This window comes from Prosopis cineraria, unplaced genomic scaffold (assembly GCF_029017545.1).
Source record: "Prosopis cineraria cultivar Desert tree isolate PC_DT_omini unplaced genomic scaffold, ASM2901754v1 PC5, whole genome shotgun sequence".
Taxonomy (NCBI): domain Eukaryota; kingdom Viridiplantae; phylum Streptophyta; class Magnoliopsida; order Fabales; family Fabaceae; genus Prosopis; species Prosopis cineraria.
In genome coordinates this window covers 23,878,258-23,905,567 of record NW_026555336.1, presented here as the reverse complement: position 1 = coordinate 23,905,567, position 27,310 = coordinate 23,878,258, and the positions used below count along the sequence as shown (strand labels likewise).

At 30.8% G+C, this 27,310-nt stretch overlaps 2 protein-coding genes across 5 annotated transcripts; one reads left to right on the top strand and one right to left on the bottom strand.

The window, feature by feature from the left end:
* Positions 1 to 3,181: 3,181 nt before the first annotated feature.
* On the top strand, positions 3,182 to 9,236 carry LOC129310515 (probable polygalacturonase). 4 transcript variants are annotated; one of them, XM_054952371.1, is made up of 6 exons: positions 3,182 to 3,366; positions 3,509 to 3,973; positions 6,948 to 7,068; positions 7,261 to 7,435; positions 7,677 to 7,747; positions 8,462 to 9,236. In XM_054952371.1, the coding sequence occupies exons 2-6, from the start codon at positions 3,635 to 3,637 to the stop codon at positions 9,103 to 9,105; spliced, it is 1,350 nt and encodes a 449-aa protein (XP_054808346.1). In that variant the 5' UTR covers positions 3,182 to 3,366; positions 3,509 to 3,634; the 3' UTR covers positions 9,106 to 9,236. The 4 variants fall into 4 exon arrangements, with proteins under 4 accessions (XP_054808346.1, XP_054808348.1, XP_054808347.1 ...); XM_054952373.1 differs by having other exon boundaries at positions 3,506 to 3,973; XM_054952372.1 differs by having other exon boundaries at positions 3,479 to 3,973.
* A 4,327-nt stretch (positions 9,237 to 13,563) lies between these two features.
* LOC129310565 (uncharacterized) lies at positions 13,564 to 16,292 on the bottom strand. The gene is made up of 3 exons (XM_054952449.1): positions 15,881 to 16,292; positions 14,486 to 14,503; positions 13,564 to 13,847 (listed from the first exon to the last, which is right to left on the bottom strand). Exons 1-3 carry the CDS (start codon positions 16,248 to 16,250, stop codon positions 13,651 to 13,653), a joined length of 585 nt encoding a protein of 194 aa, XP_054808424.1. The 5' UTR covers positions 16,251 to 16,292; the 3' UTR covers positions 13,564 to 13,650.
* Between the last annotated feature and the right edge of the window lie 11,018 nt (positions 16,293 to 27,310).

The window sequence follows — 27,310 nt, the reverse complement described above, 5'->3', positions numbered from 1 at the left end:
TCATTGTTTATTGGCAAAAGAAGGAAAGAAATTATCAAAAGAAAAGACTCTTACTTATGACCAGACACCACCTTTCTGAATCATATAATTCACTTTCCACCATTGCAGTTAGTAGAATCTTGAAAAGAAAAATAGTACTGTCATTGAAAATTTATACTGATGAGGCAAATTTTTTTTTGGCCAGATAGTGGAGAAAATCATATAAAAAAGGGGAAACAATAAATTTTCAATCATTTGAAAATGAAACTCCAAGGTCAGGCTTCTTAAGATCTACCTCCCATAAAGGGCGAATTCATTCCTTAAAGAGGTGCAGATCTGTTGGAATTGGCAAAGAAGAAGGGTGAGAAAGATGGCGTTTGTTAAGAACAACAAGTTACTAGGCATGCTAGAAACGCTGAGTTTCAATTGATAACAAAAGGTCCTCAGGCTCCCTTATCACAGTTTACCCAGATGTAAAAGATACGCAAGACTCGTAGAATAAGTGTTTGATTATTATTAAAACGTTATGAAACATAAACGATTACAAGTCTGGATTGAAGATAAAACTAATTGATAAGCCTAAGAACCATAGGTGCAAAATGTGAGTCTTTCAAGTGCTGTCACATCTTCTTCTGTAATTTGGTGCTCTATTTATAGTGATAGAGTGATGGTAGCTTCTTCCTTAAAATCTAAAATGTTCTTACAAATAATTAGGGATCCTACGGAACTCATGGCATGGTCCTTAATAACTGTTTTTCATTTTTAGTAACTAGCCCGTTTCGCCAAGATACTTAAGCACGATGATGCTATTCCCATGAAATCCAAGATCATTTGAGATCGTGTCTTTATATACCAATGGCTTATAGAGTAGGTTTGCAATTAGTAAAATTTTGACATGCCCATATGGCTGTAGCTTCCCATTGAGCTTGGGGCTAGCTCTTTTATTTAGATTGTTAATTAGGCTTGACTCTTCAGTCACTTAGTCCATATGACTTCATGGCCTACTTAAATGCTTTTGACAAGCGATGTTTTATATTTAGCCTAAATAGATGGCAATAACATACCTAAAATCCTTCAACCTACATACAGATAATAGTTATAACATATCAAAAGAATGTCCTAGGAATGAAAGCTAACAATTAAGCAAGAATTCAATTGCAATTTACTAATCCAACAACATAGCAAATCTCACAGTATTAAAATCAGCAATTTTCTTTATGTTATCCTCATATGATGTCTGATTTTGAACTCCAGGTGTTTGGCAAGTGTACCAAAATACAAATTTGTGCTAATAAGAGGAAAAGCCATCAAAAGATAAATGAGAATGTCATGTAGAGAAATAAATTAAAGCATCAACATACACTTATAATGTAGAGAAGCTATCAAACCAAATCATTAATATTTCATCTTTCCTTTTAGAATTAAAACCAATATTTAGATTAACCTAAAAGATTTTGAACCCATAGAAAAAAATTAAAAACCAAAATGAAAATGAAAGAGAAATTGCACAAAGGAGATAACCTGGCTGGTTTAATATTTGAGAGAAAAGACAAGTAAGAAATTAAGCACCAAAATGAAGGTGTCAAATCGACTATACAACATTTGATGATATAAGAAGTGAAAAACTAGTCAACAGATATTGGTAAAGAAGAAAAGAGAGGGATTTGTAATAAATAGAAATATTTATAAAAAAAGCTATATAACAAGTGAAAGCGAAATCAGCAATTAATCCAAACTTCAAGGGAAATCTATAAACAGCTACCTAAAGGTAAAAGGAACAATGAAAAGGGGTCTAAAGTTAAAAACTGGTGAACATATCATCTTGTGAGCGTAGAACACCTTAGCGACGTGTCTTAAACAAAATTAATGAAGTTCGACCAATTCTAATGTCATTTCTAGAGATGGAAAAACAAAATAGCAAATATTCAAACAGAAAGTAAGAGAGGCAGAGAAGAAAAACCTTTAGTAGATGAAGGCCTTCTTTGAGGTCACAAGCTTTGTGTTCTTCAGCTCTTTTATTAGGGTTATTGTTACCATCAAATGCAAATGAAGACGATGAATCTAGGATTTCTTGAGGATTAAGTTGGAGTAGCTATCGTTGTAGCCAGAGCAGGAGTCATCTTCGTGGTGGTCATCGAAGGGATGAGTGGAAGAAAAGTCGACATTCAACTCCTCGTCGTCAATGCTGAAGGCATCAAAGGAAGACGTCTTTACTGACTTTTCTCTCTCAAGAATGTTGAATGGGTGACGGGCATTTTGGTCCATTCATCCCATTCTTTCTTGGATATTATAATGAGTTTGGTCCTTAACTTTCCTTTGGTCCTTGAGCACAATTTCCTTCTTAAGCAGGTCTTTTTTACCAATTCTCTCAAAAGTATTATATTGTACAACTATTTATAAATAATTTCTTATATTTTTTGGATAGTTAAGGCATTAATAGCCAAAAAAAATATTATTATCACTGTATAAAATTTTAAATATTTATGTTTCGTCAATTTTATCCATTTTTTTGTTATCAATGTTGTATAGTTTTATTATTTTAAAGGATCAATTTTTATTTATATTTCTAGGTTAAATTAATGAAATGCACATGGCTAAAATGTTTAAAATCTTAAATATTACCATATTAAATTAATTGATCCTTTAATACAAGAAAACTATGCACCATTGATAACAAAAAAGTAGATAAAAGTAATACAAAAATAAATATTTAAAATTTTATATTGTGATAATAACTTTTTTTTAGCTATGGATGCTTCAACTATCCAAAAAATATAAGAAATTAATTAGTCACAGTTCTACAATATAATTTTTTGTTTGATAATGTTTTTTAGTTAAATGAAATTTTAACCCTTATGAAAAATAATATAATTAAGAATAAGGGATTTTGATAAATAAAATTAAATATTAGGAGGTTAATTTTAAATTTTTAAAGATAAAAAAAGTTATATACAATTGCTTCAAAATTTAGAGAAAAATTTTATACATTTTAACCTTATTTTCAATTTGGTGTCTTATCCTTCAATGAATTTTTAGAGAATTTTTGGGTATGATTTGAAATAATGTCACATTCAGGTCTTAAGTTGAAATTCTTCCTAAAAATTTTCTTATTAATTTTAGTTTTAATAACTCTTTGATGTGTGACGGTAGTTTGATTAGTTTGTTACTTTACTTTTGAATGAGGGCAGAATCACGGGTACAATGCAGTGACAACGGCATTGGGCAGATCTTGAGTATAAAAGCCTTTTCCTCACTCATTGCCTTCTCCTTCACAGTGTGAGCAACACAATCACGAGTATTCTCTCGCTCGATCACTCTGCTTCGCAAACTTGCGTGATTGGAGCTTTCTGGAGTTTGCTTAGCCGCGTGGAAGTCCCTCGCTAACTGGTATTCTCTCTCCTTACTCCTCTCCTTCCCTTCGAATTTGAACGTTTTAATCCTTGTTTCACCGCTCCATTTCATATAACTTTGTCTCTTTGAAATCTCCGACGAACTTCAGATTTCCTTCTCATTTTCCCTCTGAAAGCAGGCGTACTTCGTGATTATTCGTATCAACTCGGAAGTCTCTCTCTCTCTTTTGCTTCTCTCTCTTCTAATTACCCTTCGGGAAAAACCAAAATTGACTGATTGGAACTTTGAAGTTAAATTTTCGAAAATGCTTCATCAGTTCTTGGTCTTGTTCTTCCTGTGCTTCAACGTGGTTGCTCACTTGTTCACCTCTTCCGCGCTCGGTGAAGTAATAACCTGCTCGAATATTGTACCATTGAAGAATCGGAGGTATAATATTTCCCTGACTGACTTCGGTGGTGTCGGTGATGGGCGGACATTGAATACTAAGGCCTTTGGGGAGGCCATATATCAGATTCAACACATGGGAAGGGAAGGGGGCGCACTTCTTTACATACCTCCTGGGGTTTACTTAACAGAGAGCTTTAATCTTACAAGTCGTATGACACTTTACCTAGCCCCTGGTGCTGTGATTAAAGCCACGCAGGTATGGACCGTTCGAAATTCTGCTCATGTTCCTTTTATTTTTTTTAATGTAAATCATTTTAATTCGTTTATTTTTTATAGGAAAATAAACTCTTTGCTCGTTATAATTTTATTGAATTTTATTTTTAATCACTTTTTATCTCTTATAATTTTAAAAAGATTGTGTGATTTTGATTTTTCATGTCTTCGTAGTTTTTATTTTTTAATTGTTTTAATTTTTATATAAACTAAAAATATCAAAAAAAATTAGAGACACTAAAAGTAAAATTCAATGAAATTATAGAGATAAAAAATTATGTTGGCAATTTATTTTAAAAATAATTTTTTATTATTCAGAACAAAAAAAAAAGATTATTTGGTAACATGTTTTTTAAAAAATATTTTGAAAAATAAAAAATAAAATATTATTTTAAAAAATAAAAAATGAATATTTTTTAAGTGTTTTGAAATTATTGTTCTGAAAATAAAAGAGAATAAAAAAAATTTTAAATAGGCCCATTGTTTCTCTTCCTTTTCCTTACTGTTTTTTGCCCTCGAATCTTTTCTCATGATTTAAATCAAAGCTTTTCTGTGATTTTAATTTGATTTTTAATAAAATTATTATAATAATTTTACATAAAAATATATAATACTTATATTATAAACTTAAATTGTTTAGATAAATTTTAATAGTTTTAATGTATTTATAGATTTTTACATAAAATTATAATTAAATATTAAATTACAATTGTTGAAAGTTCAAACAATAATAATAATAATAAAAAAGGAAAATGGAGGGTAACCAGAGGTTAGAGCCGGTAATTTAGGTGGGCTGAGCTTATTTAAATCAAGTTTAATTAGGGCCAGGCTTATTTGAGTCGAGTTTTGAAATACCCCACCCTCTTAAAAAAGTTTATATAGTCAAATCTGATTCTAACTTTTTTCGGTTGAGTTTGGACTGGCCCATCAAGCTTGTCCAAAATTACTAACTCCATATACATATAGAGGTGAAAATTTGAACGGTCAGACTTAATTTAAGCTGAATTTATTCAGATTGGATTTAAAGCATCTTATCCTTTTAAAAAAATGAATACAGTGAAGCTTAACTTTAATTTTTTTCAAATGAGTTTGAACCGATTTATCAGACTTATCCAAATTATCGACTTTATGAACAACTTTCCACCGTGGGGAGGTATTAAGATAAGGAGTGGGGGCAAAAATAGAAAGAAACCCGCACAAATTAGGTGCTTTTAAGAAAAGCGTCATTTCCGCGTGGTAGCATGCGGTCATTTATTGCAATATTAATTGAATTCTTGCAGAGCTGCTTTGGTAGTTAGGTCGTCATTAATTTCGTTTTCCTTGTTAATAAATTAGGGGCTTGTTTGGATACCCATTTAGAATCAATTTTGGGTTTAAAATCATGGTTTTGAAAATTTTTATCCAAACACCCCAATTTTCCCAAACTCCATTTGGTTTTCAAAATTCCATTTGGAATAAGCTAAAATTTGTTCCATTTTAAAAAATCAATATCATAATCAATTTTTGAAATTTATCCAAACACCATCACATTCTAATAATCAATTTTTTTCTTAATCAATTTTTTCCAATTAAAATCCAAACACACCCTAGATTCGGGATATCGCTTCCCCGTTTCATGTCAGTCACTTCGTATCTGGAGTCTGCCTTGCTGGTCTTGTGCAGTATATATTCAGAGTTTCTGGCTAACCTGTCATTGACCTTTATTGAGTGGGAACTGTAGGAAAATACAAAGCATATAAATGTGACTGGTTGAGCAAGAATTTGATTTGATCGCATGATTATGCACTCTGAGCTTAGATAGTGGAATGGCAAAACATAAGTGCATTCACTTGAGCATTTCTTGGCCTTAAAAAAAAAAAAAAATCTTGAGCATTTGCTTTCAGGCAGAGCTATATTGTAGCAATTCCGAACCTGGAGCCTCATCAAATTAAAATGCTACATTGCAATATCTAGAAATTGTAATTTTGCTTGCTGGGAGAAGTACAAAAACTTTGTCAATAACTTCTTGATCGTTATGCTTGTTCCCGATAGAATAAATTTACACCATATACTTAATGGTATTATTGTCCAAAACTAGTGTTCACTCCACTTTTATGTGTGATTTGTTTTATATAAACAAAATCATATATCTAAATAAGCATTTATTAATAATTTCTTAAATTACTTCTCATAATTCACATTAACGAGAAACAATTAACGCATGCTTATATTGATTAACATAGAGTATTTTAGTCTAATTTCTTTATTTTCAAACATAATTATTATAATTAACCAATTTTTTTAGATGTGATACTGTTTTTTTCCTCTTATATGTAGAAATGGAGTATTTTCTCCGTCAAGTAAGATATTTTTTGAGGGGTTAGATGTTAAAAAATATTAGGTATTTTTAATTTTTCAAGGTGTAATCATTACTTTTTTTTCAAGAGGGCTTCTAAATAAATCACTTTATATTTTCTTTTAGAGTAAAACACCCTATTAAATAGGGATAAATATAAAAAGATAGGGTTAATTTAAAAATAAATAATTATTTTATTAAGGGGTGATATTTGGTTAAAAATATCTTACATTTTTTAAGGGAGGGAATATCTTTTTTTACCCTTGCATTAACCATAGGATTCATTCCTCTGAATTGATTGCAAAGTCTATGTTTGAATTTGAAGCAGGATGTATCAATTCTGGAGCTCTGTATTTCCTATTTTTCAATTTTATCTGTATGATGCGTTTGTCGGAAATCAGTATCTCATTTGTTGCCTATCTTTATTGAATCCCCTTGTTCTGCTTCTTATTTGTGGTCTTCCGTGGATGTTCAGAATGCAATGAAATGAAATCTCCTTTATTTATTTCTTTCTGACATATATCTTCGTTTTGTAAAAGAAAAGTAACACGATAGATGAAAACATGGATCAACACTCCTTTTTACGTTTGTATTTAAAATTCTTTCTCACTTGATTCCTTAGGTTACACATAATTGGCCTCTAGTTGCACCATTGCCGTCTTATGGAAGAGGGAGAGAGCTCCCTGGAGGTAGATATATGAGTTTTATCCATGGTGATGGAGTCAATGATGTGGTCATCACTGGTGGGTATCTAATCTTGCTATTTTATGAGGAACTTCTGCAGAAATATTTCTTGCTTGATTTTTATATATAGGAAAAAGGTGATTAAATGAAAAAGGCATGCTAGTACTGCATAGCCATATTTTATTGGGCATCTTGAGACCTGTAAGTTCATTTGTATTAATATTTTTCCTCTTATATTCATATATTCGCAGGTGAGAATGGGACAATTGATGGGCAAGGAGATATATGGTGGAACATGTGGAGGAAGAGAACTCTACAATTTACCCGACCAAGCCTTCTTGAATTGGTGAATTCCACCAATATTATCATTTCAAATGTGATTCTCATTAACTCTCCTTTCTGGAACTTACACCCAGTTTACTGCAGGTATATATCAAATGAGGCTTGACAAGTCTAATTTTAATCTATGGACTATTTTAATTATTATTTATATGCTTCTTTGTGGGGACATTGTTTTACCATGAAGGTGAATTTGTTGAGTTAGATTGTGTTAGTTCCTAATGATATTTTAACTTTTGTCGCTTTCTCCTAGCATAACAGAAAGTAAAGATTAAAGGGGTTGACCTGTTAACCTGTATCCTGATCTAAAACTTTCGCTTCTTTGCAGCAATGTTGTTGTTCGATTTGTCACAATTTTGGCTCCACATGATTCACCTAATACTGATGGAATTGATCCTGGTAAATACTATCTAAATGCATCACAACTCATGCAAATAGATTTAAGAAATGCTGCACCGAACAACCTCTTCTTTTTCTTCTTTTTGTCAGTTTTATTTAGTTGTTGAACTTTTTCTGTAGCTGTCATACCTGTTGTTTTCATACTAAATTATCTGGCCTGAAGGAAAAAGATGAATTAATATTTATTCCTCATTAAATGGTGCTCTCGCAAGTATCTCATCGAGATATTAGTTGCATGTATGTTTTCCCCTCATGTACTGGATGATCAACACCACCAAATTCCGACTCTGATCCGGTAGTAGGATTTGGAAGCATCAATAGAATTATAGCATCAATATCAACAAAGATTGATCCAATTAGTGAAGATTTGATCGATAACCCACAAGGTCATGAGATCAAATCTTGCTGCCAATGTAAGGACCTTGTTGGTGGATAATTTATAAGTATTTCTGTAAGTTCTATTTGAACTTAGAGATGTGCCCTAGCCCTGACATGCCTTTGAGACCCTACTCACCTAGACTTTTTGACACACACACACATATATAAAGAATTATAGCATAAATAACTGACATTTAACATGGAAATTTTTGGGTAAGATTTGCATGTTATGTCTATAATGTCTATAATCATCAAACATTTGACATGTTAGTGGACTGACAAGTCGGGTGTGAATGATATACAATTATCATTCATCTTTCTAAATGATTTGTGCAGATTCTAGTTCAAATGTCTGCATAGAGGATTCTTACATATCCACTGGAGATGATCTTGTCGCTGTGAAGAGTGGTTGGGATGAATACGGAATTGCTTATGGTCGACCAAGCTCTGATATCACCATTCGTCGTGTAAATGGAACTACACCATTTTCAGGGATCGCCGTCGGCAGTGAAACCTCTGGTGGAGTGGAGAATGTACTTGCTGAACATATCAACCTATGCAACATGGGAGTTGGCATTCACATAAAGACAGACAGTGGCAGAGGAGGGTTAATAAAGAATATAACAGTGTCCGATGTGTATATAGAGAATGCAAGGAAGGGAATAAAGATTTCAGGTGATGTTGGTGGCCATCCTGATGACAAATTCGATCCTAAGGCTCTCCCTATTGTCAAGGATATCACAATTAAGAATGTTCGAGGTGTGAAAGTTCTGCAAGCAGGTTTAATACAAGGACTAAGAAATGCCCCTTTTACTGATATTTGCCTCTCTGGCATCAATTTTCTTGGAGTGAAAGGAACTACTAGATCTCCTTGGAAGTGTTCTGATGTGTTTGGAAGTTCTCATCAGGTATCCCCATGGCCATGTTCTGAGTTGACCAGCAATCAACCTGGATCATGTGCCAATCACTCCCAAGTTTAATGGAGATTTTATCTCGCCTAAGTCAATAATAGTTACCAAGTTTTTTTTTTCCCATTGAACATTAATTATGAAAGGGCCAAATGTCAAATTTGCCCTCAAATTATAGGTTAAAGAGCATTCAAAATTCTAAACTCGTCTTTGGTCCAATACTCTTTCAACACTTCAAAACAATACAACGTTACCCCTATTGTTAGCAAATGTTAATTCAAAGTATTAGTTGACGAAAAAACTGAAGAAAATGACCTAAAAATTACAAAAAGTTATAGGGTATTTCTATATAATTTTTTGATCATTTTCTGCAATTTTTTTAGTCCTTTTTTATAATTTTTGAAGTTATTTTGATAATTTTTAGTTAACTAATAGTTAAAACTAACCTTTGTTAATGGTAGAGGCAATATTGTACCAAATGTTGAAGGAAAACATTGCATCAAAAACAAATTAAGGCTTCCAAATATTCCTAGATCTATAATTTAAGGGCAAATGTATCATTTAATCCATTATGAAAACCAAAGGTAATGAATTACTTATGGTACCAATTTGTTCAAATTTGGTGTCACCTGTCAGAAGCCATTTTGTGTGAGCTAAAACAGTTAATTAAATTAGTATGTTCTCACTGCGGCTGGTTAGGATATTAATTGGTAAAGTCATTTCAGGAGGTTACTTCGATCAATATAACAATTTTTAGCATTTTCTAGTCATATTATGAATCTCGTTATGTTTCATTCATTATGATATTTATAGTATCCAAATCTCAGCTTCAGACTTGGATCTCCTGCATATTTAGATTAAATCTGAATGGTGCCAAAAAAATTTTATGAAAATTAATAAGATCTGGATATTCTTTTGTTCCCCTTATATGCTGTACATGAAGATTCATGTGTGGCTCAATCTGCAATCTATAAAGGCATCATTTTACATCTCATGCAAAATTTTAAAGTTAACATGTACAAAAATAAAAGTTTTATCCTAGGTAGGGTCAGTTATATGAGTAGCATAATATCATTATATCCTATTAACAATCAAATCTCTGAATATTTTATTAAATATATCTTGTGCACCCAAAAAAAAAAAAAAAACAAAAAGGCTTAGTTCAAAGCTTGGAGCAATGTAGAGGTTTCGCCACTTTGCTTCATGTCCCTGCAAGATTCATAGGTTCAATGAAGCGTAGCCTGACCCATTTGATTGTGGAAGCGTGGGATTTGAACATAATTCATTTTAAACTCTCTAAATTATGTCGAGAAGCAAATCTAATTGTGAAAATGAAAATGTTTGTAGTATTCATCAGTAAAAATATGGTCATAGTAGTGCAATTATAAATTGTGACTTATTTCTTATATTTCAAATTTAAATGCGACATTGGATTTAAATGGAACGTATAACTTAAACACCAAGTTATAAAATTGATCAGTGAGTAACATGGGAATGACATACGAAGTTACATTGGTTTCTCAATAGGAACTTTTTATACACTCCAATATTCCTCAATTGCAATTACAAATCCAACATTACATTTCCTTCATCATAAACTCTTTTTGTCTACTTCATTCTTGAACCATTGACTAGCATCAATTTAACTCATTTGTAGAGCTCCCTACCGTAAGCGTGTGTAGCTTTTTTTTCTATCAACCTCCTTCCTTCTAAAGGTCTAGGTTGGGCTTAGAACAAAATCAAATTTTAGCCCAAACAATTTTTTGTTAACGACGTTGTAAAGAAATCTAAAAACAAAGAATGCACAATGAAATGACCATGCAACTTTATTGCTAACTTCTTCCTCCGAACCACTTCACTCTAGAGTTTCTTGTGCTTCCATTCATTCTCCATCTTGTACTATCTTTACATTAATACCTACGAGTATTATGAAGCTTGATATCTAGTCCACGCACCACTTCGCGCAAATGAAACAAGCAGACGAAAATTTGGAATAAATGCAACAAATGGATCTACAAAGGTGAAAATTTAAGGAATGTAGAGCCTAGAGAAAACTATCACTTTGACCTATTAAAGGGGAAGTTAAGAGACATTTGAAACTCCTCTCAAGCTCTTCTTCAATATATTGAACATCAAACAATGTACAGACACTTCTTTCTGCAAAATTCTATCCAGTTCCTCCTAAGGATCATGCATTTGGTAGAGAGGAGCAAATCTCCAACATCCAGTAGAGCAACAACACTGAACAGGACTGCAGCATCGTCCCTCTGACATGTTGTTTTCCTATTTTTTCATCTTATATTTTCTGTAATTCCTTTGATAGTAGTAATATTGTCACGTCTGCTCCCAAAATGCAATTCTTACATTTTGCACCATCTATATTTCTTCATTTTCTCCATTTTTGAACATTTGCATCTAGGATATTGTGACAAAGGACTTTGGGAACTCACCGTTAGATTTAGAAGTCAAGTTCATTGTGCCGGTTGAGGATCAACTCCTCTAGCACACCCACGCAACAGAAACAAAGCAAAGACCTTGTTAAGGAATTCAAGATCAGAACATCCTAGGATCACAAACAGCTCCAATTTTTAGCCGCTTCCACCATGATATTCGATTCCTTGGTGGGATTGAGCCGTTGATCTTTTGCCAATGAGATTCCCGAGCTTCTTACTCACCCGTCCAAGCTTTGAACATCATCTATCACGTGGTCAGTTTACAAAGCTTAGAAATAATCTCCGAAAATACCTAGAATTTTGAATATTGGCAATGCCTGTTGGTTAGTTTACTTCCACATCTTTATTTGTTGTGAATATTACCTTAATATTGAAGCTTTATGTAAAGGCTATATACTAATTCTATGATGGAAGGTCGTAGATTCCTTGTCGTAGACAACAGAGTCTCCAATATCAATCAATGGAAATCCTCAGATGGACATTGATGAGATGCTCAGGGATAATCATGAGTGAGTTCCGAACTTGCCAGTAGTTTACTGCCACAAACATTTTGGCTTTGTCAAATCCTATAACTTTGGGTTAAGTGTAAAAATACAGAAATTTTTTCTTTAGGAACTTCCAATATGTTAAGTCAACAATTATGCAAAGACACCCATTAACTTTATAAAAAAAGCTAACCTTTGTCAATTTGTTAAAATTGCCTAACGTTGATGAGTAAGTTCTAAAAACAGATTTTAATGGATTGAGAAATGTCAGCTTCTTTTATAAAGATAATGAATACCATACATTATTGTCGACTTAAGAATGCTAGAAATTTTTAGACAAAAAATTTCTCGATATTTTACACTTTAACCCTATAACTTTTCTATCAATCTGTTAGTGAACTGTTAATTCTGTGGCAGTATTACTCAAATACTATCTCCAAAAAAGCCAGATATAGACTATTTCCATGGCCATCTTTCTAGAGAAATAAGTTCAAAGGGCTAAAAAGCTAGCCATGTTCAGATTCTGGTATTCCAGAAACAATTCTGGTCAGCACATTAGACACTGATTCTCCAATTCCTGATTTCAATTTCTCACTTGATCCTGTGGAAATTAATTTTCCGCCATGTTATTCACTTAATCACGTGTATGAAATTTGTAGAAAGAGTGTATCAACTATGCTTGTTAACTATCACATCAATATAAGAATATTAAAAGAAAAAAAAAAAACACACACACACACACACAAAATAAAATATATAATAATCTGCTGTTCTTACGTAATACACAGTGTAGTTTATTTCTTAAACATCTTAGACATGTTCAGCATGTTAGAACAAATTTAGAAAGCAGAACAATGGATCAACAGTGATAAGTTGATAGCACAAATGTGATCATTGTTAATTTTGGGACTTCGACTTTTGCAGTGCCAAACAACAGAGTCATTCATACAGATAAATTCTCCGTAGTCCACATCTTCATGAAAAGAGCATGACAGACAGTCATCACAAGCAAAAGCACAATTACATATCAAGGAAAAGATTTAAAATAATTACAAATACCTTTTCATTTAAGGACATTGTTTGAGGACAAACCATGATTTATATAGGATAACCAATTAACAGATTTAAGCAAACAAATACAGGTCATCGAAGCTGTACAAGCCATCCAAAATTTAGTAAGATTGCATTCCTATTAGAGATAAAAATATATTTCAGGAAAATGCAACTATTAATTTCTATAGTTTAAACGTGTTTTAATATAGGCCCCTGTAATTTTTTTCATTGCTGCAGGTCCTCTATTAGTTTATCCCGTTTGCAATATTACTCCCTCCATTTTCAAATATGTCTAAAAGAAGGTTGAGGTGATACTAATGATAGAGGGACTAAAGTTGTAGATGGGATAAACTAGAGGGGCCTGGAGAAATGAAAAAAAAAAAATTGCAGAAACCTATATCAAAACATGTTAAAACTATATGAATCAATAGTGTTGTTTTCCCAAAAAATTCAGTAAGTCTGGTATTCACTTCCACTTTGTTTACAAAATGGGTTAAAAACACAAGTGATTGCCCTGACGGTGAGAGGTTGGTCGCAGATTCAAGGATGAAAAGAAATGCCAGTAAAAAATTTGAGAGCAGCATCTGATACAAAATTATAAATATTTGTAGCTACAAATATTAAACTTAAACATACACATGACTTTTCTTCTCCTCCTCGAACTCAGGATCAGAAGTAGCTTCATTTGCTTCTGAATTTTCTGCATTGCGGAGGCCCTCTCTCAGTCCCAACACAATGAACAAGTTAGTCAGAGTGAGAAGTGACTCAGCGCCACCGTGTAACCAATCCACGTTGGACAAAGAAGTCCCATAATGCACCTTTGCTGTCATGTCATGCAAACAGAACTTAGACATCCTTATACTAATTTAATGGGTTAAGGGTCATTTTTTCCCTCAAACTTTTCACGTAAGGTTTGTAGGTGTCATGAGCTCAATTTTGGGTCATGTTTACCCTTGAACTGTTAAAATTTGATGCTTCATTGTCTTGCCGTTCATGCACCGCTTGTTGACCATTACTTGCTAAGGTGGGCATGTCGTGTTAACTTTTTTTGAGACACATGACATCCAAATGGATGTGTTTCAAGACATGTTTGATTAGGTTTTTTAACATTTAAGGGGGAAAATAACCCAGAAAGTCAAGCTTAGGGCACTAGATGTCTCTAAACAAACACTTCAAGGGCAAAAGTGAACCCATTAAATTCTAGCAAAGTATCCATGTGAATGCCACATGGCCCAAAAAGTCAACAAAAAGTGTCCTACTAAGCAAATAATGGTCAACAAGTGGTGCATGAATAGTAAGACAAAAAGGTGTCAAATTTTAAGAGTTCAATGGCAAGAGTAACCCAACAATGAGTTTAGGACACCTATAGATCCTACGCGAAAAGTTCGAGGGCAAAAATGATGCATAACCCTAGTTTAATTGATATCAAGTAGAATGCATCTTTGGAAAAAGTGAATTTACCATATATTCCAGCTGGTACTGCTCAATTGTGTGATCAATGGACATCACGAGGTCCAAAATACATGAAATTAGAAAAGATGGTATCTTAACCAAGAAAAATGATATGCTAAAAGAAATTACAGTAGGGGTGTAGTGGCAATTATGATGTAAATGAATGCAAATATCAACGCGATAAGGCAGGCACGTTTTATATTTCAAGCAAACATAAGAGAACCTACAATGAGAACCAACGATGGATATAGATGTCCATTAGTATTTTCTTTAACATTCTAGGATAATTTGATATGGTCAGTGCCACACTGAAAGAGATAAAAATGAAACAAAAACATAGGACATTGTAATCGACACAAGATATCAATATAAAATATAAAATTTATTAAAAAAATAGTGAAAACAACACTTCATGTCCCTATACTTTAATGAGGTTTTGTTTCTAGTCCCTATAGTTTATTTTCTTAGTTTGCCATTTCATTTGTTTGCTTTGTCTAAAATTATTTTGAAGGACTATGAGCTGGCCCATACAGTGTTAATTTTGCAAAGGTTCAATGCCGTTGTGTTTTTCTCATGTCCATGTCACAAGTGCTAGCGCATAGCCATTTTAAAGAAGTTAAAAATGGTTTCATGATTTTTTTCCGTCAACATGTTTTTTTCCTAGTCAACAAAAAAATCTGACTATATTTTAAAATACAAGGACTAAAATTTTATATTAAGCAAATAAAAGAGATGAGAAATCTGGACAATAAAGTACTCTTCTAACCCTATTTATAGAATGAGAGAAGATTAATTTTGATCCCATTTATAGAGCACCTCACTATTTTTTATGTTTATATTTATCTTTATACCTTTATTAAATACTAGGAAAAATGATTAAAAATAGTTATTTTTGTCCTTATAAGAAACTTGCTAACCTTTAAGACATTTAATGTTTTTTGATGGTAAAACATATTAGAAATGACTTATAAATGGTAAAGGATTAACAAACTATAAGAACTACAACAAAATACAGTCAAAGTATTAGCACCTGATGTGGTATTTTCCTAAAAAGTATTATAGAAAGCTATTCATAATCATAAGCAATCAAGATTCAAGAGTGTAACTCATTCCTCGGCACATATGTTAATCTATCCCCTAACTTGACTCAACGACATACACTACATTGTTAATCAAAGATAACAACAGATTATAACGAAAACTGAGCAAACTACCATATCTGGAAGGAAATAACTGAATCGCCTCGGCAAACATGCTAAAGTATCCCCTTTTTTAACCCATATCTCTATTAACCCACAAACATAAGCCATCAAAATTTGTTCTTAATTCTGAAGCATACGATTTCTAACAAAGAAATTGCATCAGAAGATGAATAAGGGAGAAGAAAGAATCAGAAGAACTCACTTGTAGCGCCAACGAAGGCAAGCAAAAAGTAGAATCCAAAGAGGGTAAGCTTAGGCGAAGACTTGGATTTCGTAATGAAGTACAGGAAGCCAATGTAGGGCAGCAAAGAGATGGCGAATAGTTGGGAAGCTATGCTCTGGGAATCAATGGATGGAACCCATGGATCAACTGGGAGGGGTAGCCCGCAGACAATCCCTCTTCTTTTCGTATAAACATTTGCATCACTGTAACTATTGAATTGCCTGCTTCTTGTCGGTGAGAATATGTGAGCATATTGAACAGAAGAAGAAGAAGAAGAAGAAGCTAGAAAGCTTGATGGGGTGCGCAATTTGGATGTTTTACAGAGTAAAAGAGGGAAGGTTAGTGCCATTTGGAGAACGCTTACCTTAATCTTATGCGGCTTCAAACGAATTGTTTCTGTAGTCGCGTCAGGAAGATAGGAGGAGTGGAGGACCCACAAACGTTGGCCTGTTTGGATTTTGGAATATCATATTCTTTTTTTTTTTTTTTTACTTTTTTTGACCAACCTTTTTTAAATTTCATTATTTCTTTTTAAGTTAAATATGATTTTTTTGTGGGGAAGTTACAACTATTAATGCTATATTTTAGCTTGTTTTGGTGTTTGTACATATACTTTTTTCTATTTTTGTTGCTCCAAATCTCTAAAGTTTAATCTATATACAACATTAGTCTTTATGATCATTAATAGAGTTAAATATACCGTGTACATAATTCTATTAATATTTTATTGATTAGACAAAATTATAATGAGTTAAATATTATATGGATAAAATGACTACTATCCTTTCTATTTATCTACCCTAACTATCACATCTTATTTCTCCTGAAATTTCATCCATTGCACATTTAAGAATTTTGATTTAATGTCTTGCCTTTTTTTTCATTTTTTATACAGTTTTTCATAATTTTTCTTGGACATAATAGCTTGTGACATTATGTTTAGTTTAAATTTTGATGATGACAAATATAGATGAGTTAACTATACTTATGCCTAATTATTTATATATATATATAGTAGTTAATTATGACTATGGAACAATTGCTTTAAAGTGTTTCTACTTATTTTGTTCTTTATTACATTAGATTTGGAAAAAATAATTTATGTGCATCAAAGTTATTTTATACTATTATATTTTTCCTTATATTAACTTGATTTTATATCCAAGAATGTTCAAAGTATCATCTTTCATAACTTGGATATATATTGATACTTTGACTAATCATTTAGTTCATATTATATCATTTAAGGTTATCCAAAGTGAAGATAAAAATAAGCATGATGAGGAAGAAATTAAATTCACCATTAGCATGCACATGACATTCAAAATGGGAGAACAAAAAGAAAATGATGATCCAAGAAGAGCTTAAGAAGAATAAAAATATTCATACAAGCTTGAATACATCTTGAAAGCCTTGAATTTAATAGGTATAATATTATTAGGTTAAAAGTCTTTATGTTAAACTTATTGATTTATATATCCAATATTGACTCAAACTATTTTAAATTAAAACATACATTTTAGATCTTAAGAAAAAGAATGAGATATAATTTTATATAATCATGTTTTTCATCTTTGATCACATATATCCAACAAGATTTTAAATTTTTTGATTAATAACTCCATAATGTTTTCAAACTTTTTCTATTTACTCAAAAAGGAATTAAGTTAAAAAAGTCATGAACACTTGAAGTCTAAGCTTTGAAATGGCAATTGTGCAGAAAATTAATTTTGACCTTTAGTCATGTTTTTTATCATATCTCTCACTACATAGATCATTTTAATGTAAAACATATCTCATTTGAAAATAGACTCTAACAGCTTTTCAATAATAGTTTATTTATTCAAAATAGAATTTCATTGAGAAATATATGAATTTTAGAATTTGAGTGTTGAGATATTAATTTTGCACATCATTTAAACTTGACCTTCTTTTACTCTTTTGATCATATCTCAAAAGTTACATTGAATTTAAGTGTGAACTTCTTTTACTAAAAACTAGACTTCAAGAGCTTTTCAACAATACATAATTTGTCAAATTTGAAATTGTATTGAGTAAGTTAGAATATTATAAAATTATGTACAGTGACGCCTTCCAAAACATGCTACGTGTGATTCATACTGAGACACGCATGATTTGTCTTGAAATAACCTCAATGTCCATTTCAAGCGTGAGACCTCACTACACTCGCACATGAATTAGCCTTCAGAAACCTTATTTTCATTGAATAGCTTTTATGGTCCAAATCATGCGTGAATTACTTTGTACACACATGTGAAACATTACCTAGAAACCTTGTTTTTATTGAATAGCTTCTGTGATCCAAAACAAGTGTGAAACACTTCTCACACACACGTGAGACTTCTTCCAGAAGTCTTATTTTCACTCAATAGCTTTTGTGGTCCAAAATACGTGTGAATCACTTGCTACATATGCATGATTTTTCACCTGGCCTATATCACATGATGTTTCAAGTGTGATTTGTCATGTTCCTAAGCGAGATTTGTCACCTATACATGTGAAATGTTCATTTCACGTGTGAATGAGCTTTGGTTTTGCACAAGGAACATCACCAACGGCTATAATCATTGTGCAATGACTATAAATATTCATATTATGTCTCTAACACCTATTTCAGTCCATAAACTATAAATATAACACTCCAAACTTATCTTAACAAGAGATTAACCTCAAAAATTATTAAACTATAAAATTCGTGCTCATATTACTCTTATTATATAAAAATTATTGTTCTTGAGCTAATATCATTTTCATCTTCATCATTTGAGTATTAGAACTTCATTGTACTCATCATTACTCTTAGAGACAGTTTTAACTGAGTGATTTATATATTATAAATTATTACAAAGGTGAGGGAGAGATTTTCTTTGTAATCAAGAGAAGTTGTTCTCTTAGAAAAAAAAAGCTTACTAGTGAAGTGAATTGATGCAAAGACTCACAAGTGACTCAACCAAATTTATGATTGTATTAAGATGGCAAGCACTCACTTAAGCTTGTGTTATAATGAAGAAATTTCAAGTGATTGCTTGGGGATTTGATATAGGCTCAAGTGGTGAAGTTGAACCAAGATAAATCATTGTTTGCAATCTCTCTTTCTTTATCTTTTTATATTTCCAAACAACCTTAGTTTATGCAATGTTTTAGTGTACAAAAATTGAATTCGATATATCTACATGCTCTTACTTAAAAAATTTTTCCATAGAAATTGTTTTTACACATATTGAGTTTGTGAAAATGACTTTAGCATTTTTGCAATCAAAGTTTAGAACTTGAATCTACTCAAAGCTTACCTTACACACATTTTTATTGAAAAAGTTTTAAAAGAACCGAAATTTCTTCACACACCTAATTTACCCCCCTCTTGGATGTGTTGCCATATCTAACAATTTCAACAAGTTAGTACAAAAAAGTGACAAAGTTTATGTATATGCTAGACATGATTAAGTTCTTATAATCATATTTAAAAATATAGGGATTCATGTTGCAGATAGATGAAACTCATACCCTATTTAGTGTTGGATAGGAAGGTGCAGCGGAAGATTAAAATTTTGAATTCCTATCTCGATGTGGACCGATCGTTTAAGTTAAGGTGGAAAGAAGAGTTACTTTTTTTCTTTTTGTGCTTCACGTGTGTTTTCTTCAAGAGTCTAGATCTTAGGAACTGACAGCTCTCTAACTTGAATGGCGTGCTAGCGCTCTCAGCGTATATTCTTCTTTAAATGTTGGTTTTTTTCTCTCTAGGGTGTTTCGTAGCTCTCAAAGGGTTTGGCCATCAAAACTTTTCCAACTCTCTCTCCTGTGCGTGTCCCCTTGTATTTATTATATATATAAATTAGGGTTTTTTGTCTTCCTCTTGAAGAGCCAACCAAAATTTAGATTAAATTTATCTCATAAATAAAATATATAATATCATATCTAATTTAAATTTATCTTATAAATTCAAACTATAAAACTGATATGATATTCTCTCATATCATGTTAGTTATTAAATTTAATCTATTGTATAAATTTAAATTTAAAACTAACACAATATAATATAATATAATATAATATATACATATACATATTATATTATACATATATATACACACATGAATATATATATATTTGAAATATATATAATTATATTTTACATTTTATATTCAAATAAATATATATATATATATATATAAATATTTATCAAATAAATATTCAACGTTATATATGTGTGTGTGTATAATTCATTCACTCTATATTACATTCATTGAATCTAGACATATTTCAGATTCATTGAACTTGGACATTAGAGCTCGAGTTGAGCTATTCTTATTTGCGATGCTGTAGGCCACAAGTCATAAATGACCTCTAGCAAGACATTACAACTAACCAATTCATATAAGGATCAATGATTCAATGTAACCTTTCATATAACCGTATCACATCCCTCTTATCACGTGATATTTCAGTCAAGTGTAAGATATGAAATTGTAATTCTCCTTTACCTAACCATTACTTTATCGATCTTTGAGTAGACTAACACAAAAATGGAAAAATCCTTTCTCTTGTAGTATAGCCATACATGTTTTTAGTCTTACTCATCGAGTGGCCTAGTAATATCTCTCAATTAACATGAGGGACAAATTTCATCTTGATCACTTAAATTTCTTTGTATGAATATGACTAAATTTAATCATAGCCTTTATGATCACCTAATCAAAGGTAACTTTTGATTAAGTCAAAGTTTAATGATTATTATATAGGAATTCATGATGATCCCAAGTCAAAGGGTTTAGTGATATAGTTACATATGATATAAGCTTATAACTTGTACCATGTAGCTTTCTCATAGTGGGTAGGTCCAGTATCTTGTACTCTTTCAAGTGCCTATGACTTTGATTTATATTTCTATAATTAATTAAAGTTATACTAGTCTTGTTTCATCTATGATCCCTCGTAAATGACCGATTATGAATATTTAGAACAATCACTATAGTTTGTCCTTAGATATAGTTATTATAGTGAACATGTAATTGATATAATAACAAAAAAGAAATTTATTAAATAACAATGTGCATAGTGCAATAATTGGCCTTAGGGCATAATTTCTAATATTTGGTATAGAGAATTGTTTTTTATGAAAGTGGAAGTAGAAGCAAAAAAGAAAGTGGGATATAAAAGTATGTTTGGAATGAGATGGAAGTGTGATAAAATTTTTATTTAATATTTTATTTATATTTTGAAAAGATTAAAATACACTTGAAAATAAAAAACCCCGCATTAAACCTTCAGCACACATAAAGCAAATGCAATTGCCCTAAGAAACCATCGTTGGAGAAAATCATGGAAAAAAAAATCCCATGAAACTAGATCATGAAAAATTGTTGGAGAAAATAATGGAAAATAAATCATAAGAAAAACCCCATGGAACCAGATCATGGAAAGTTGTTGGATAAAATCAGCACACATAAGCAAAGCATTCAAACAAGATCAAATTTCACAAAAAATAAGATCTGAAAATAACATTCAAACACAGATTTGCAACCCAAATTTGAATTCGATTTGTGAAAATGAAGAAGAAGACAGAGCCATAGTCGTTCTATGTTTGACTATAGTTCAGCCATAACTATTCATGAAATTGGAGCCAGAGCTTTGAGCCGTTGTTGTTCGAGTCGGAGCTAGAGCATCGATTCAAATCAAGTAGGTATATCGAATTCAAATCACGTGAAGAAGCTATTCGAGAAATTAGAGCAAGTGTTATTATGCCTAATGGAGGACCGTCGCTAACGTTGCTGGTGGAGAGTCATCGTCGTCATTATTGCCTGAGGACCGCCACTGTCGCTGGTAGAGAGTCAATGAATGGCCGGAAAGAACATGGAACAGGGAATGGAACCCAGTTCCATGAGTTGAGGCATGGAACCTACTTCTATTGATTTTGATGGAATTAGGTTTCATGGAGAACTGGCTTCCACCATATCAAATAGACAAAAATATTAATTTTATTTTCACTTCTATTTCTCTCTTTCTAATTTCTTTTTACCAAATGAGCCATTAAAGGATTTAGAGAAACAAAAAAAGATATAAAAACCAATAGCAACACATATTAAAAGTATAAGAATTAATGGTTATATGGTCTCAATTTTTTTTCTCTAAAATTATCTTTATCTTCCAACTTTACACAAAGTTTCACTTAATTCTATATAATATTTTTTAGTTTTTTAATCTTGATATTGTTATTTTTATTACTAAAAATGTCGATATTAAATTTTTAAATGTTGACATAAAGTATTATCATTTAGTATATTAAGTTTAATTTTTTAAATAATAATAATGACTAGCACAAAAAATATTATTTGAAACTACTCATGTAAAGAGACTAAATTAAAATTTTATGTGAAGTTAGCAAATGAAAGGTGCACTTTTTCCAATGATATTTTATTATAGGGAGAATTTTAAGTAGGGCCCTTAAAATGAAATTAATCACATGTAAGGGCCTCAATGGCAAGTAAATTTTTGGTCCAATTATTAAAATATCCTTGGTTTATATAAAAAAAAAAAAACCAAAAACCCCACCTTCATTGGCGCCAGCATTCATGAGTGGTCAAAGTCTAAGGGAATATTTGATCCCTTAACCCATTAGGTGTTAAAAGTGTTTCCACTAAACCACTAAACATTTTTAATTATATAACATTATATATATATATATATATATATTTGGACTTGCTGTTAGTCATGGATACGTTATTCATATTTAAATAATTATTTGTAAATATTCAAATATAAATTTTTCATACATAAAAAATTTGTAAATTTTTTAAAATTAACTTGTTCAATTTTTTAAATTTGTTCTTTTAACATTGATATGTTATCAATATTATGCTAAATAAAAAATATATGTGATGTAAATTTATTTTTTAAACAAAGTTTGGATATGAACAACAATGCATCCACGATTAATCCAAGCCCATGAAAATGCTTGAAAAATAAATTTACATCACACATATTTTTTATTTAGCATAATATTGATAACTTGTTAATGTTGAATAACAAATTAAAAAATTGAAAAAGTTAGGTTTTAAAAATTAAAATTGTTTATGTATGAACAAGTAATATTCAAATATTTATAAGTGATTGTTCGGATATGAATAACAATACATCCATGACTAACAACAAGTCACAAAAATGCTTGAAAACAAATTATAATATTATATATATATATATATATTATATTTTGCTGCATATCTTTATATATATATATATATATATATTATATTTTGCTACATATAATTAAAGATATTTAGTGGTTCAGTGGAAACACTTTTTTTTAATACCCAAGGGGTCAAAAATCAAATCTTTGTTAAACCCTGTTTTTATAATAACAAATTAGAAAATACTTTGTGTAACAGGATAAATTAAGTTTAAGGAAATGGAAATTAAGGTATAAATGTGTTTGAATGCTTTAATCTCTTATTTTCTTTTGGTTTTTTTGAAGTATCATTACTAGTATTAGCATAACACTACCGGTACTTATATGAACTGTATTCATTCTAAAGCCTTTGTTCTCAATTTCTCAATGAGTAATGTATTAGATAATACTCATTCATTTAAAGCCTTATTTTATTCCATTCCTTAATTTTTTTGGGTAGAAAAGACTTTTATTGGTGTTGATCTTCACTGTGAATTCATATTACTTTGGGTAATAGACACTTTCTATTGGTATTAAAGACTTACTGAGAATTTTTGTCTCATTTCTTGACATTACTGGTATTGGTATGTTACTATTGGTACTATTGTGTTTTTGCCCATCGTAGTTGCTCCCTACCAAGATTATTTCACATGTTTTTCTCTTAGTATCTCTATCGATATTCCTATCACTCTACTGGTACTATGTTCTCAATTCTGGTATTCATCAAATACTTTTGGTATTGTGTGACTTATGAGCTAACATCTTTTATGATGAGCTCTTCAGATAGTGTGTCAACGCTACTAGTACTTTATTAGCTCTAATCATATTCTTGTGCAATACTTGTATTGTCCTAACTTCTTATTCTCATATTTGTTCGTGTCACTACCAATATTAACACCATTACCACTGATACTAATATCAATTACAAGGCTTTGTTTTTCGTATTCATCTCTGTAAGCTTCGATTCAAGGTTTTATTTATTCCTTTCCATTTTAGTATATTGTGTTACCTTTTCATTCACTTACAAGCTTTCTAAATACAATATTGGGAAGATTCAAACACTTATTAAATCTTAATCTTTCCTTATTACTCATATTGTATTTTGTTCTGCCAGTATTCTTTTACCTACATTTTATTAAAGCATTAAATGCATATATTCATTTATTTTTTTGACCTGCCATAAGCTTGTAACTTCACTGAAAAGCATTATGCAAACACTCTACTTTTTGGAAAAGCTTAGACTAAAGTAGAAGAAGAGTCTTACGACTAGTTGGACGTGTCTAATGGATTAATTAATAACTTCAACTATAAATATACACATTTATAAAAATGGACATAGAAGAGTTATTGCACGAATTTAAATATTCAATCCATTACCTACCTTTTTGTGATTACTTGTTGTATTTACATTTTATTGATTATAAATCTAACTCTTAAAAAGAGTATTTGTTATAGTTATTCACTTGGTGAACATACTCTATTCATTTATTTTCCTTTATAAGGGAGAGTAATACAAACTTATAGTATGATATTGTATTATGACAATCAAAAGCTCGGATTAATTTTAATAGAGTAAGGGGTGAGAAATTTCATGTATAACTTAGGAACTGGATGTAAGTTCAAATGATTAGAATTGAACTGAGATAAACACTTACGCAAGCTTCTCTCTCTTATACTCTTGATTATTTGTCATATTGCTTCTTCTCTATCTCATTTAATTCACTCATTATCTGTCAAAATTTTAATTTTTTCAATTTACTCTCGTCTTGGCCCTTTTACATTCCTCCCTAAGCTTCTTTCTTAAATTGACCCACCATTGACCACTCACTAGTGCTAGAGCACCAGTGATTGGCGATGGAGGTTCAGCCTTTGCGGGCAACAATTAGGTTTTTGTTTTATATTCATATAAATTAAGGGTATTTTAGTAAATGAATCAAAAAATTAAATTGCCATTAAGACCCTTGGGCCTTCAGAAGAGTTTCATAATCGAGTCTTGCATGTGATTGGTTTCATTATAAGAGCCCTAATTCAAATTCTCTCTTTAATATATGTACCAAAAGACATGTTATGTTGTATCAGTAAGGATTTAAATTTGGACTAAATTCGTGGTTATGGTATTTTTAGATCCAGCAGAACCTTCTCCAAATGTTCTCGACTGACTTCTCCAACTTGTTTCCGCTTCCATAGCCTTCATATTTTGCTGGAAGTGAAAGCAATAATGGAAACTAAAATGTGAAATGAAACCATAATCAATTTCAGCCCCCTCTACATTGTTCTATCTAATATATCATTATTTCATGAATAAACCATAGCCTCTTCTGAACTTTTAACTTGATCTATTATAATTTTTTAATTATTGGCCAAAAAAAAATCTTTTATTCAAAAACTATGAACCAAATTTTTTAAAATTCAAGAGTATAACCAGTTTATATTGATATATAAAATATTTATTATTGATATATAACGGTATTTCATTGACAAATATAGCAAAATATAATAAATATTATGTTATTTATTTAATTTGATCTTATAACATAGGTTATATCATTAAAAGCCCCAATTTTTTAATCATTCGAATTTAGTCTATTTTTTAATTATCCCAATATTAATATGTATTTCAGTTGGTTTTACATTAAAAACATATCATGATTTTAAACAAAATGATACTTTATTTTCTTGAAGCTTTATAAATACATTGTTTTCAGTTAAAAAAAAAGAAAAGAAAATAGAACTCTTGACAACCGATTCATCTTACATCAATTTTAAAATATGTTTTACTTGTAAACAAAAAATTGGTCTAAGTAAGAATTTTAATCATTATCCACAAAGTTAAAAGTTTAAAACATGTGTATTAATGAGCAATTTATAAGTAATTCTATAAATATTAATCCCGGTAAGTTTCAAAATCGAACTCACCCTAGCTTTTTGTAACCAAAAATATTTTGGAGATAGTAAAATTTTTAGTCCCTTAAATTTACTTAAATTATTGATTTGATCATTCAAGCAATGTCTTGAAACTAGGATCAAACATCGAACCAGAAAAGAGCGACGGGTCATGATTTTCATGGTTCAACTAGTTAGATCGACGATTGAACAGTGACATAAAAATTAAATAAAAAATAATATTTATATACACAAATATATAAATAAAACATTAATTTGTCTATGGTGCTTGGGATCTTGACATCGAAAGCCAGATGCTTGGATTGGTAGAGCTGGAGACTGAGGCAAATCTCCACAAGTTCACCATCTCGAAGGAAAATGTTGGAGCTAGAGGCACGCCGTCATGTCATAATTCACGAGCTTCTGATCTCAATGTTAGGGGCTAGATCACTAGAGTTGGAGGCAAAGATTGGAGGAGAAGTTAGAGATTGAACCTGAAGCATAAAGGAGAAATCAGATATTAGAAAAGAAAAGACAAAAGAGAATTAGAGGTTAGATATTAGAAAAGAGAAATCACGAATATGAGAGATTTAGCCTACATTTCTTTTCTTTTTTAGCTTTGAATTGGGTTGACCTGGTCCTATTTTTGTATTAAAGCCGACTCTCTTAAAACCGGTCAGGACAACCTAGTTCAAATGTCATATTGGTTCAACTGATTGAACCAAGCTATTTTGTTTAACAAGTGGTGGTCAGATCATCTAATCCGGTTCGCGTTTCACATTACTAATTCAAGTTTTATGTTTGTTAGTTTGATTCTTTAAATTTACCTCAGTTATCAATTTAGTCTTTATTATTTAAAGAAAATATAACACTGTTAAAATTTATTGCCATAAAATAAGAGAATATTGATAGTACCACGTATGTTAATGAAAAAAATATAATTATTTATGTAAAAATATAGACTTCAATATTATTGAAAATAAAAGAACAAAATGCAAGATATTAGATTGATAAAAATTAAGTTGATTTGAGGACTGTTTTGTTCTCATTTAATTACATATAATATTAAGTCATCAATATATTTACATATTAGATTAATTTGAAAGTTAACTTATGTTTTAAAATTTAAAGAATTAATATGATAATTTAAGAAAATATAAAAAAAATAAATCAATAAAAATTAAACTTGAAAAACTAAGTTGATATTTAAAACAAGTTTGAGTGATTGAAAATTTTACTATCCCAATGTTTTATTTGTTGGAAGACAGCTAGACACATTTTCTATACATTTTAAAAAAAATTAAAAAAAAACACACTATTCATAACTTAAACATAATAAATAA